Here is a 13,204-nt window from a genome sequence, read left to right as displayed (position 1 = left end):
TGGCCCAAATACTGATCCAGGATCTCTGCTGGATTTGCAGCTCTTGGTATGGAGACAGCATTCCTTTGACTGTGCTTCTCATATACTTGATGTTTTCTTTCTGACATGAGCGATGTCCACTCCAGCTGCAATTTGAGCTGTGGGTGGTGTCTTGCAGATGAAATACAGGGCTTATTTCCAGAGCAGATCATGGAGAATGAGGTGTCTCCAAAACTGTGTTTAAATCAAGCAAATTTTTGGAGGGAAAGAATCTGTCAGCATCTATTATACATGACGATATTGATACAAAATCCTGTCTCAGGAAATCCTTCTACTGCTCACAAGAAAGCTGGAAGGGTATAGGAAGAAAATTATCACTGTCCCCTGTCATAAGAATTTGCTTAAGATGGAAGGAAATTGGAAAGACGTGTTATCAGCCTGATGCAGCAGGACTCATTCCTACATACTGTTTATTTATCAAAGAAGGATGGGGAGGGAGCTATTAGCTCGTTTTTACTTTGAGTATTTTCCTTTGATTTTTGAATGAAGGGCAACTTTACTTCATGTTATTATGGAGGAAGATCCTTGTTAAGAAGATGAAGGGAAACTGTGAATTAAAATGCTCATCACCCCACCCTGCAGGCAAACACTATTCTTTAGCTCTCAAACAGCACTGACAAAACTATTTTCTAAACGCTGCAGATTGAAAACTGCCATGTTTTACTGTCTTGAGAATGATTTGAGCTGTTTTGTCATAAGATGTTAGAGCCCGACAGTGGTAGAGCAAGCCAGTCTGTATGTCTGACAGGTAATGATTGCTCTGATGCTTTACAGCTGTGCACTGCATGACAGCTGCAATGAATCAGGTTATTAGGACTTTCTGCTCCCTAAAGCTTCTTTATTCCTGTCATTCTTAAGAACGTAGGGGAAGGGGAAGAAGAAAAGTGTAAAGCCTATCAGTGAGATAGAGGAGAGGGCCTGAAGCCAGACAAACAGAAACATTTTGGGATTCTGCTAATGCCGAGAAGATGAAAGGAATCCCCAAATAAAAAGGAGCCAGAGACATATTTAGCAGAGTCTCATTCCTAAGCAGCCAATTAGATCTAAGCAGGAAGGTCTTCATGCACATGTGAGAAGCTGTTTTCCCTTATAAAGTAATGAGTTGTAATGTTATGAGTAAAGGAGTTACTTTTTTCCCAGTTTTCTGTAGCAGTTGTGATAAAACTGCAGTTTCTGCCCTTCTTTACCAAAAAAGTATGACATCTACACACTAGTGCATGGCCTTTGAGCCTGCATTCCTTGGGACAGTCGAAGTCTGTTCCCTAGGCAGAGCCATATAGCTCCTGTTAGCATGCAGTCCTAAGCATATTTTCTGTTCAGATGAAAATAAGCACAAGTTACAGAAAAACGAAGAGCTTGTCTTGTGAAACGTAGCTAAGAGTTTCCACTGAGACCTTGAAAGATGGTTAATAAATAAGTTGCCAGTGTACGTGGGAGCTTTGCGAGTAGTACTATAAAAAGATCAGGGGAAAGTATATTGGAAAAAAAGCAAGAGAATTGCTTTTTCTATTTATTTTTCTTTCTCTCATCGTATTCCAGACATACTCCTCTGGTGGACAACATTTTGGACAGATAAATAGCATGAAAACAGCAATGGATGCCAGAAAGATGTGAAAGAAGTAGAGTCTTGGGGTATAAACACCAGGCAAATTGCACTTGGTGGTTTCCATACAAATGAGCACCATAAGTACTTAAAAGTAGAGAACAAAAAGTGGTGATGGAAGTGGCCTCCACAGGGGGAGTTTGGCTGCTTTCAGGAGTGGAATTTTGGTATTTGTTCTTTTTCTGGAGAACAGAACAGACTGGGCTAAGCTGGTATGTGTCTGTAGCCATAGAGGAAAGTTCAGAGATTTTATCCCCAACATTTAGGTTTGGTTCTCAGAATACTTGTTCTGCCCTGTTCTATTTAGGTTCTTATTCCTGTCTCATGCCACATATATTTACTTCCCCTTTCCCACCCCTCTGGCAATGACCTATGTTGCTGAGAAGAAAGGTATAAACTATTAATGCCATTTTTTCCCCATGTGTTTTTATTTAGCAATATCTGTGATCATATCTTAAGCAATGGAATCACTATAAAGAGAAGAAATGCCTGTATTTTGTAATGTCCCTTAAGCTGTACTGAGCTCATTTCCTTGCATAGTTTACCTGTTTGCCTGCCTTCCTTCCTGTCCTGGGACCTTCCATAGTGTAACACCCCAGAGACGAGCTGTCTGCAAAGCACTGGCTCTCCTTTGTGTGCTGGAGGCATGGTTGTTCTGCATCTTCAGAGTTTTGCTGTGCTGCTTCTGTGTATCGGCAGCTGCTGCTAAGTCAGTCTCTGGGCTTACTTCCCCGTTCCAGTCTGCACAGTCCTAACTCTAGCAGATGCTCTGGAAATAGTCCCTCCAAACACTATGTATCCTACTTTGGTCATATCAACAACTGCTTTCTCAGGGTAAACTTCTGTGTCATCTGTATCTTTCACAAGCACCCTGAAAGTTGGAACTCCCTAATCTTTGATGCCTATGACATGCAATGTAGTTCAATCTGACGTATGCTCCCCACCCAAACAACCACTCCTCAGAGCAGCCATTGCCCCAGCTGGTATTGGGATATGCACCAGGCTGAGCTGCTCAGAATACGATGAAGTTTAACAGAGAGAAGAAACATTGTAATATCTGCATGGCCCCTGCCTCCCATGGTGTCTACAAAGGTCTCCTGCAGAAAACTGTGCCTCTATTTCTAGCTATGCAGAAATGTTGTGTGAATTGATTGGAGTCCTGCTGAAGGAGCATTTACTTGGCTTTGTAATCTCATACATGCTGTACCCAATACAGCATCAGTAAGGTTGTTTGGTGGTTTTTTTTTGGATGAGTGAACCTTCAGTCATTTAATTCTTCACCTTAATTTGGATTCTTCTGGATCTATAAGTCTTGGATTATACATCCTCTGTTAATTAATGCTTGTCTCAAAATCAGACATGTTACTGCATTAAAGGGTTTTGCTGCGTAAAAATTCTTCTTCCCCTTGATCTGATTTGCTGATAATGTAGCTGTATGAAAAGTACATAATTTCCATCTGCTATGTTTTGAATGTTGTTTGAAAAGAAATATTTCTTTTTGGCTGTCGTTTAAGGGCCTGTTGAATGTATGCAAGAAGGTATATTTCTCTATATCCTCTGCAATAGATTGCTTAACTTTGTAGGTTCTATGTTGTTATTTGTTTAATACCTATTATCTTTTGTGTCCAAGTGCTAAAAGTTGAAATTAAGAATAGCTTTCACATGGCTCATGATCCAACACTTGTTAGCCTCTGTATCTGTGCCTCAAAAGCAATTGCATTCCTTAGGAGTTTCTTTCCTTAAAAGTTAAATTCCTTTTGGTCTTCAGTCCATAATTCTTCCTGTCTGCTGTCTTTACATGTTGCCTTGTACTCAAATCTCTGTAGCAGAAGAAATCTCAGTGTGGTTGTATGGGAAATCTCTAGCATTAAGACTACTCGATTAGGCAGCACTCCGTAAGCAAACACATGGTGCTGCTCCCTGTTGCAACAAGACTCACAAAGGAAGGATCTCATTTGGATTCTTGTGTCTTTCTTGGCTTATGTGCATAGGCCATTTTTGAATTTGTAGTACTTCAGTGATAGCGTTTAGGGATGCTAATTTCTGATCTCTAGTAATAGTTCAAAGGCAATGTATTTTTGACTGTGAAAGGGGCTGCTCGTGAGACACAGTCTGCCTAGAGAACAGCTGGCTGCAGCCATAGAAATCCAGTCCTCTGAAAATAGCTCGTAGATTGAGAACCTTTGCTTTAGTTGCTAAAAATACACTCAGCGACAAACCTAGCTGGAGGTTATGAAATTCAGCAACTTTATTATGAGTGTTTTGAGATAGGAATTTACAACTTCTGTCCATCAGTGGAACTGACACTAGGATGAAGCTTGTCCACAGTTCCTAGTACTTTGGAAGTAAGCTGATGGAGACAGGATATTGATGCTCACCCATCACATGCTAAGGGGCACAAAAACAATCTGTGAGCAGAACATTTACATAGCCTTCAAAGACTCTACCATGAACCCTGTGCAACAGCAGGTTCTTCTTTCAGTATCCCTAAGTGTGAACCTTTTAAAGTGAATTTGTGGCAAAATTCAGCAGCTGTTAACTTGCTGAAAGTATTCTCATTGCTTTGATTCAAAGCTTTAACAAAAGCGAAGTGTCTCCTTAAAAACACCTTCCCTATCACAAATGTCTGCTCTGTCAGTTTTTGCTCTATCTCTTGGATGTTCCTGTGGAAGCCTGGACCTCCCTATCTTGTTCAAACGTGTGCTCTTCCTGTCAGAGGGTATCAGTCACGGGCATGCTTTTCTTGCTGCATTTTAGCAAGTCTCCTAAAGTTCTGCAGTGTTTATCTTATACAGCTGAAAGTCTCCTCCTGTTTCATGAGCTCTGCATTGGAATGCAGTGGAAGGGACTCAAGGCCTGTGGCCACCCAGATTAGAGGTTTTTGTAATAAGGTCCCTATATGGTTTTGTTAGAGACTTCAGCTCTGTCTCTCTCATCTCTGTTCCTTGTTTGGGAGGCTGGTGGGAGGAGAAGAGCTGAAGGGGCTATATAACCCTGATGCTTTTGGATACACAGTGCACCATCCCAGAGCTGCTATCCCCAGCCAAGCACTGTCAGGGTAAGTGGCAATGAACAAAGAGTGTGATTTATGTTTTTCTGGATGACTTTAAGTAATGTCAAATAGAAGCTATTCAGGAGGATGTACTGCTGTGCTGCAGTTTGCTTAGACATTACTTACTAGAATTAAATTGGTAAAATGCTTTTAAAGTCTACGCTGAGTTGTATTTATTTTGTAGCACTTTTGAAATGGAAATGGATCTGATGATTTTGCCGATTCCACCAACACTCCAACAGTAATATAAAGACAGACTATGTCATGGTACAGCTGGAATTTAAGTGAACCCATGTGCCCCTGGGGAGTTACTTTTGGACAGAACAGGGTTCCTGAAGGGGTGAATTTGAACACTGTAGTGATTTCTTAGCAGCTTTGCTTCGGTGCTCTTAAATCAGCTTAAACTGACATGAGTGTTTTGGAATGTGACTGTAAGAAGAGCTGGAAGATGCAAAATAGCAGTATCTAATCTAACACAAAGAGGATGCATGTGTATTTGTTGCTGTCTTGATATATATGAAACAATGTTCTGCGAAAAGCCAAACATTTTATTAAAGATCATGCTATACCCAGCATTCCTTTTGTGGCTGGAGTTGTTCTCCTGATAACATGCTATGGAGGCTGGGGAAGTGATTGGTTGTCTCTCAGTGTAAAGCAGGTAGAAGTAAGAGGCTAAATGCTGTATTAATTGCTGGGGAGAATATTTTCCTTTATTCTGCATTGCTGAGTGACTTTGGCTGCTGGAGGATGTTACTACTGCACGTCATGGCAGTCCTGAGCTGTAACTTGCTCCTTGGAAGCAGAGTTACTGCCTGAATGATTCAGTTTTGATTTTTCAGCTTTTTGTGCTGTATTACTAAATATGGTTTTCATTAGAGTCCACCAAGCTCAGAAATGTAGCCTTTCCTGCTCCCTCCTCCCCCCTCCCCCACGTGATTTTTGGCATTTCATTCTCTGCATTAGTTTGAGCAAACCCCCTGACCTCGAACTCTGTTCCAAAAACAGACGGTTGGAAAGCATATTTCCTAATTAGGAAATGGTTTGTCTAAACCAGTCTGTTCATTCATGTTAGATAACAATTGTACTACATTGACTAAATGCTTAAATATAAGGAACCTGTTTTCCCAAGAGTTTAATAAATGCAAAAATTGCAACCTACTTTCCTTTCCTTGTAATAATGACAAAATATCTGGAGTACATCAAGGTGGGATTGCCTTCTCCTGGGAACTACTACATCCATGCAGAACTGCAGCCTGCAGAAGCAGCCTCACGGCTGTGTCTCGTGGCTGTGAAGGGTCTGCAGTGAAGAGTCTGGGGGAGGCTGTCTCTGCTTGTCTATCTGTGGAGGCTGAATGTTGCCTCATACTCCTGTGCTCATCAGACATGGCTCTCACTGACCCCTCTGCTGCTTCATCCTGCGCTTCCAGCATTCCCATGCAGAAGGTTTGAGCGGCTGCACGAAGAGCTAGCTGGGCTGCTGGAAGACAGCTGTCTCCTTCAGCTGTTAACACATTGCAATTTGTTGAACTCTGCATGGAAGCCCGAGCTCCCAGCTAGTCAAGTGATTCCCTAACACACTATAAATTGTGGGCAAATAGTTCTTCTCGAGTGCCAGTATTCAGGACTTGTTCCATAATTGATTTTAATACAAACCTTCAAAGCGTTTTTATTACCCTTGTTATCTTCCTGTTGCCTGAGGAGAAAAACAATTTCTGTTTTAGTGAAGCAGGGAGCCAGCGTAAATTACTCTGTCATTCTACAAATGGAGCTTATTAACTGGTTTGAAATGATGATGGAGCACATACTATGGACAGTTTTAAAACACATGCTGTCCTTGATTGCATTTTAAAGTCATGATATCATCTTTCTACATGCACCAGTCCTGTCAGGATGGTAGAGGCAGGGGACATCATGCTGAATATGATGCAAAGGGACCTTTGTTTTTGCAGCTGTCAGTCCAGCGATCTTCTTTATCTCCCACCTACTCCCCAGCGGTGGATTTCCGTGACTGAATTTAGATAAACATTTGCTGTCTCAGAGCTGTAATGACCTGTCTGCCCATGCAGCAGGACTGGAATAGTTCTATGGAATACCTTGAATTATGTCTGATGCATGGAGCCCTCCTGCATGTCAGTTCCTTTTATACTGCATTCTCTGTCTTACAGGGTGGTTCTGGTACTTCACTTTGTCTTTTTCAATTATTCTTTTCCTGCTTAGGGAAATATAGGGCTGTTTTCTGCTTGGAGCACCCGAGGACACTGACGTAGAAGATGTGTGAGGAGGAGGACAGCACTGCCCTTGTTTGTGACAATGGATCAGGGCTCTGTAAAGCCGGCTTCGCTGGGGACGATGCCCCAAGAGCAGTTTTCCCTTCCATCGTGGGTCGTCCCAGGCACCAGGTGACAAAGTGCTTCGGTTGTTCCATACTGAGCTTGGAGACATGCCTCGTCCCCAACCCTCCATCCCAGAGCTGAGGCTAACTGAGCCCTGAATGATCTGTGTAATGTGGTATTTATAGGTAAAATGTGTCCAGCAGTGCACTCACCTGAGTCAAAGCAGATCTTCAGCCTTGTGAGAGAGGAATCTTTCTCTCACAATTTTTTTTTCACTTCTTTCTATGCTCTCTTCTCTCTGCACTTTGCATCACCCAGAGAACTTGGTGAGTACAGCCAGTTCAACCAGAGAACTTGGTGAGTACAGCCAGTTCAAAAGCAAGCAATCCCAGAGAAGTATCTGGAATTTTTGACTGCCCTAAAACTGACAACAGATGATGTGCAGGGAACTGAGGGGAAGAAGTTGTCAGTCTGCTTCCTGTCAACCTTACTTCTTCTTTTAACTGTGTCACAGACAGACACCTCTCTGGGATTTCTAGGGCTGATTTTTTATATTTTTTTATTTTTTAGCTTCAAGTTTTACATTTGAGCATATGATACATTCCCAATAATTTTAATAGTTTGCAAAGTGTATTTATTAGCTGAGTTTATAAATACAAGGTTGCTAAGCCATATCAACATTAGTGAGATCTAGAGCAGCTTAGCTAGTCCATAACAGACTAAACTGGCTGCTGGATTTTAAAATCCAACTTATTTCTTCTTTGTCATCTAAGGACATGTTGAAATGAGAAGAGAGAGACTGGCTATAAGATGTGGCACTTTATGCACCCAGCTAATAATTTTTCAAGCCATTGAAGGCAAGTGAAATATAGGCCTTTTGATATAGCCTCTAGGAGGTCTAACTGAAGTGTTTGAACAATACCACAATAAAAAAAAAAAAATAAAATAAAATTCAAGTGTCATCTTCTGTAGATGGGATTAATTATATTAATTGCTCAAAAATAAATCATACAATCACAGTAGAAAAATACGATATGACTTGTTAGAGAAGCCAAGGTTTGGAACATAAAATGACTTAAGCTTTGGTAAGAGTGTTAGGTAGTCAAAGCATCCTGCAGTATACTACTTTTTTAACAGTATTTCTAACTTAAAGCATAGAGACTATTGTACATCCAGAGTAGTTTCCAACTTCTGACTCATACACTTGGAAAATCTGAATTGTGTATTGTTGCATCGTGGCCCTTAGATGGCACAATGTCCCCTTTCTGCTTTCTTTCAGCAGACAGGTCATCCCTAACTAATAAAGAACATTAAAACAAGTCTATCATTCTACTTCGTCTGGATGAATTTGACATTGTGCTTCTTGTGTGTGCATGCATTTTAACATCATACAAAAAATTGTACTTGTGTGCTGTTTAATTGTAGTGGAAAAATGAACTTGAGGTTTGAATTGGCTAAACATTTCATTTTGAAAATTAAGGAACAATTAATTCTCCGATCATTAGCATTTATAAAGTGTTTTGTAATTAGTATCACTGGCAATTGAATTTATCTAAGCTAATGTAACTACTTTGTGACACCTCTCTTTGAGATACTAACTCTATTTGTGTTATTTTTTAGGGTGTGATGGTTGGTATGGGTCAAAAAGACAGCTACGTGGGTGATGAGGCTCAAAGCAAGAGAGGAATCCTGACCTTGAAATACCCCATAGAGCATGGCATCATTACCAACTGGGATGACATGGAGAAGGTACATCAGTATTAAAATAATTTGCATCATTGGTAGACAATCACTTGAACTGAATGTTTAACACGTAACTTAGTAAATTTTAGATGAAAGTGTCACACTGTCAGGTGTGGTTTAATGAGAAGCTTGTTAGCAGCAAGCTGGAATTAAGCCTGTGCATCTCTCTCTCCTATTGTAAGATTATATTTATTTTCATTGATTTGTGTGCCCTTTGAAGAAATCACTTATCATTAGCTGTGATATTTCTTACCTGAGAATTGAGTGTTTCCAGTTACCTTGGTTATTTCTATGAAGGCAGTAAGAACGATTGCATGTGAAACATTACTCACTGGTCTCAAAAGTGCTATAAGCAGAGTGCTGGAGCATTAAACCTGTCTGAAAGTCATTCTGAGCTGCTAGTTGATGGTATTTTTCTCCTTTGCCTTCTGCCATTATCCTCAGATCTGGCATCACTCCTTCTATAATGAGCTCCGTGTTGCACCTGAGGAGCACCCAACTCTGCTGACTGAAGCACCACTGAATCCCAAAGCTAATCGAGAGAAAATGACCCAGGTAATCTCACCCTGCAGCTGTGGAATAATTCCAATGTTGTGAATTCAGCAGGATGTGAACATCATCATTTCAGTTAGCCATGACAACTTGGCTGTTCTGTAGTGTGCATCTCATAGTAAGGGAAGATAGAAAGTGCACATGACTATGTGTCAGATGTCTACGTTACTACATTTACTTGAAAAAGTCTGTGAATCAGTTTTGGATGTGAGAACTCCAGTCTGTCCAAGTGTTGCCACTTTCATCTTTTTGTGTGTGTGTGTGTGTTTCCAGGCCTACTACAAAATGATCTTTAATGTGTCTGTATTAATACATCGTAGATGTAGATCAGATACAGAGGGGTCTTAAAGGATAATATGTTTGATTTAAATGTATTTTCCTTCCTTGTTACTGCCATCACTAAATACAAAAATCTTGTATTTTCCCTTTCCTTTGTTGTAATGATACAACTAATCTAAAATCCCTACTGCTAAGCTAATTATGTTAATTGCATTTCAGATTATGTTTGAGACTTTCAACGTGCCAGCCATGTATGTAGCTATCCAAGCTGTTCTGTCCCTATATGCTTCAGGACGTACCACAGGTAGGCCTCTGGGGGTGGCACTGGTGTTCAAAGCAGTTGTTTGTGAGCACCTGAGCATGAACTGTGTGTTATCTTCTCAAAGGGATTGTGCTTGACTCTGGGGATGGTGTCACCCACAACGTGCCCATTTATGAAGGTTACGCTTTGCCACACGCTATCATGCGTCTGGACCTGGCTGGCCGTGACCTGACAGACTACCTCATGAAGATCCTGACAGAACGTGGCTACTCCTTTGTTACAACTGGTAAGGATGCACTGCTAGACAAGGAGGGGAGTTGTTTAATGTGCAATGTTTCTAGCTGCCTTAGAAGGAATAGCAATGGTTCTGCAGTTGTTTTATTAACAAGAAAGAATTCAACAGGGAAAAAGTACTTTCTCTGCAGGACTGGCAGAGAATATCTGCATAAAAATGGAGAGGATGTTGGAGAATGAAGGTGTGGCTGAGTGCCATTCTAAAAGCTGAATCTTCTTAACAGCGGAACGTGAAATTGTCCGTGACATCAAGGAGAAACTGTGTTATGTGGCCCTGGACTTTGAAAATGAGATGGCCACTGCTGCCTCTTCCTCCTCTCTGGAAAAAAGCTATGAGCTTCCTGATGGCCAGGTCATCACCATTGGAAATGAACGCTTCCGCTGCCCAGAGACTCTCTTCCAGCCATCTTTCATTGGTAGGTAGAATGACTGTTATGCTTTGGTATAAATATTGGGTCTCTATTTTCTTCTGATTTTATCCCACTGCTAGCTCATTTAGATGTATACTCAAGTATGTTCCAGTGCCCATTATAAAATAATCTTTCAGAAAAGCACTATTAATACAATGGGAGGAAATTTATGTCAAACAGTAAAGCAAAATGCTTTCCCAAAATAAACCCTGAGTGTTTATTTCTGGCTTTGAGCCCACACCATTTTGTACATCATGTATTGGTTACTATGAAAATTTTGGCTGCAGAAAAAGTTTTCTAAATATTATGAGGGTTATAGTCTGAGTGTGCTTGCAGAGAGAGGTTAAAAAACAAACAGACAAAAAGCACTATTTTTATTCTACTGAAAGACTCCCCCAAAATCTGAATCCAGGGTCCATCACATTTGCAGAACAAATCAATGGTCATGGAGGCAAGCTTTCAGCAAGGTCACTTAAAAATCTTGTTTGATAGAATGTCAGCCCAGAAATAGATTAAGTAGCTGCATACTTAGAGGTTTTGGGACATATTTTGACTGTTTGATCTCTGAACTGACTCAGAAAGAAGGGTGAAAAAAAAAGAGGAGAAAAAAAAGTAAGAAAAAGAAAACAGATGATTCCAGGACCATATAAGGAATTCTTAGGACGTATGAGGTTGTCTGCAAAAGCCTTTTGGAAACTGTACTACTCCGTACCCCTGGATTTTCTTTTTAATGAGGAGTTGAGTGTACACGCGGGTGTGGGGAAGGAGGGCTGTACCTGAAGGAGCTCCTAAGTAAATAGTTCAAACAGCTGCAGAACGACTTTCCATGTTTCTGTAACCTTAAAAACTGTTGTCTTCCAAAGACAAACTGCAGCTCACATTGTCTGTTCAGAGACAATTTTAAGTCTCTGTATGGAGTTGCTTCCTCAGTGTTCTGCTGTCATTTCTGTAGGCATGGAGTCTGCTGGCATTCATGAAACCACTTACAACAGCATCATGAAGTGCGACATAGACATCAGAAAGGATCTTTACGCCAACAATGTGCTTTCTGGAGGCACTACAATGTACCCAGGCATTGCAGACAGGATGCAAAAGGAAATAACTGCTCTAGCTCCCAGCACCATGAAGATCAAGGTACAGTGCAGTTATTTGTAAACTATTTGGGGGGACATGTAAAAAATCCTCAAAAAATCTAACAAAAAATAACAACTCTTTACAAAGTGCTTTGTACATATTTTCAGTCGAGTCTGTATGTTCTACTAAATCATCCCTGGTAACTGGACGAGTCACCCTGGCTGCTAAAAGAAGAAAGGAGCCTTCACTCCTCTCGCTTCCTTTCTCATGCTGTGTTCTGCAAACTGACTTAGCAAGGCCAAAGAAGAATAGCATGGAATCAACCAATGTACATTTTTGTAGAGCTGCAGCTTGTTCAGTAATTTTTGGCTAATGGAATTAGATGTAGAAAATGCTGCTTCTGTCTTTGGCTTACAAGTAAAGAAAAAGATTCTAGCAAGTTATTAATCCTTCTATTGCTTCAGCTCTCCCCTTCCTTTCTTTGCAAACATTTTGTCAGCTGCGCTAATAGGAACGTCATTCATTCTTCCAAGCCCCCCTGGGCTACCATTATATATTTGTCTCATGCTATGAGAGTGGCTGTCTCCCCTTTTGTCTTTTGTGGATAGGACTGCACACACACACACACACACGTTGCTGTGTTGGGCAGACTAACTCAACCAGAGGAATTAAGGGTGTAGGCTCAGGCAACAACTTTGTAACTATGGCTTGCTGCAGTGGCTAACTGCAAGGCAAGGGCAGACATTAGTGCATATGCACAGTGTTTTTCACTAATACAAAGTAGCAATGCTTTAATAGTTTTATACAACGAATTCATAGCTTAACGTTGCATTTAATGGTTTTATTTCTCAAACAGATCATTGCTCCTCCTGAACGTAAGTACTCCGTCTGGATTGGAGGCTCTATTCTTGCCTCCCTCTCTACCTTCCAGCAGATGTGGATCAGCAAACAGGAATATGATGAAGCTGGCCCATCCATTGTTCACCGCAAATGCTTTTAAATCACTTTATCCCTGTATGTCTTTTTAGCATATTACTGTGAATGTATTCAGGAAAATACATTCTTAAAATTTCATTCCATAAATCTTTCATCGTAATGGCTGGTTAATTGGTGTATTTTTTTTTTTGGAATAAATTTTAAAATATGCAAACGAAATTGCTGCTCCTATTTTAGAGATGCAGTTGTGGAGTTGCCTTTACAGCTGGTGCGAAGCTCCATCTCGTGGCGTAAATTTGTTACTGCGCTGTGGGCTTAGAAGCGGTACCTGTTGGCCAATGGTATCAACGCCAGAAAACGCCCAGCTGCCAGCCTGCATGGTTGCCAGCATTCGGCCTCGGTAGTCATTTCAGTCTGCAAGCAGAACTAGTCATGGTGCTCCCAAAGTTCTGGGCAGCACCAGAGGGGCACAGTGTGTGCTTGATACCAGGAGGAGCACGTGCACTCTGCTTTGCATCTGCTCTATCCAGAAATACTATCTGACCACATTGCTTCTCAGTTCACAGCTACCATGCTGGAAAAGGCACTTCTTATACTCTGTGGTCCAGTAGTGTATGTTGCTTGCTA

The 13,204-nt window shown here is 41.0% G+C and overlaps 1 protein-coding gene across 4 annotated transcripts; it reads left to right on the top strand.

Annotated features, from left to right (window-relative positions):
- Nucleotides 1–6,964: 6,964 nt before the first annotated feature.
- On the top strand, nt 6,965–12,703 carry ACTA2 (actin alpha 2, smooth muscle; the record flags this gene model as incomplete). 4 transcript variants are annotated; one of them, XM_079536241.1, is made up of 8 exons in its annotated part: nt 6,965–7,093; nt 8,648–8,776; nt 9,215–9,325; nt 9,821–9,905; nt 9,988–10,149; nt 10,382–10,573; nt 11,520–11,701; nt 12,498–12,703. In XM_079536241.1, 8 exons carry the CDS (start codon nt 6,965–6,967, stop codon nt 12,639–12,641), a joined length of 1,134 nt encoding a protein of 377 aa, XP_079392367.1. In that variant the 3' UTR covers nt 12,642–12,703. The 4 variants fall into 4 exon arrangements, with proteins under 4 accessions (XP_079392367.1, XP_079392369.1, XP_079392368.1 ...); XM_079536243.1 differs by lacking the exon at nt 8,648–8,776; XM_079536242.1 differs by lacking the exon at nt 9,215–9,325.
- Between the last annotated feature and the right edge of the window lie 501 nt (nt 12,704–13,204).

Source organism: Tetrao urogallus (assembly GCF_951394365.1).
Source record: "Tetrao urogallus genome assembly, chromosome: 5".
Classification (NCBI taxonomy): Eukaryota; Metazoa; Chordata; class Aves; order Galliformes; family Phasianidae; genus Tetrao; species Tetrao urogallus.
The sequence above is the reverse complement of the archived record's forward strand: the minus strand, read 5'-3'. Positions and strand labels throughout refer to the sequence as shown.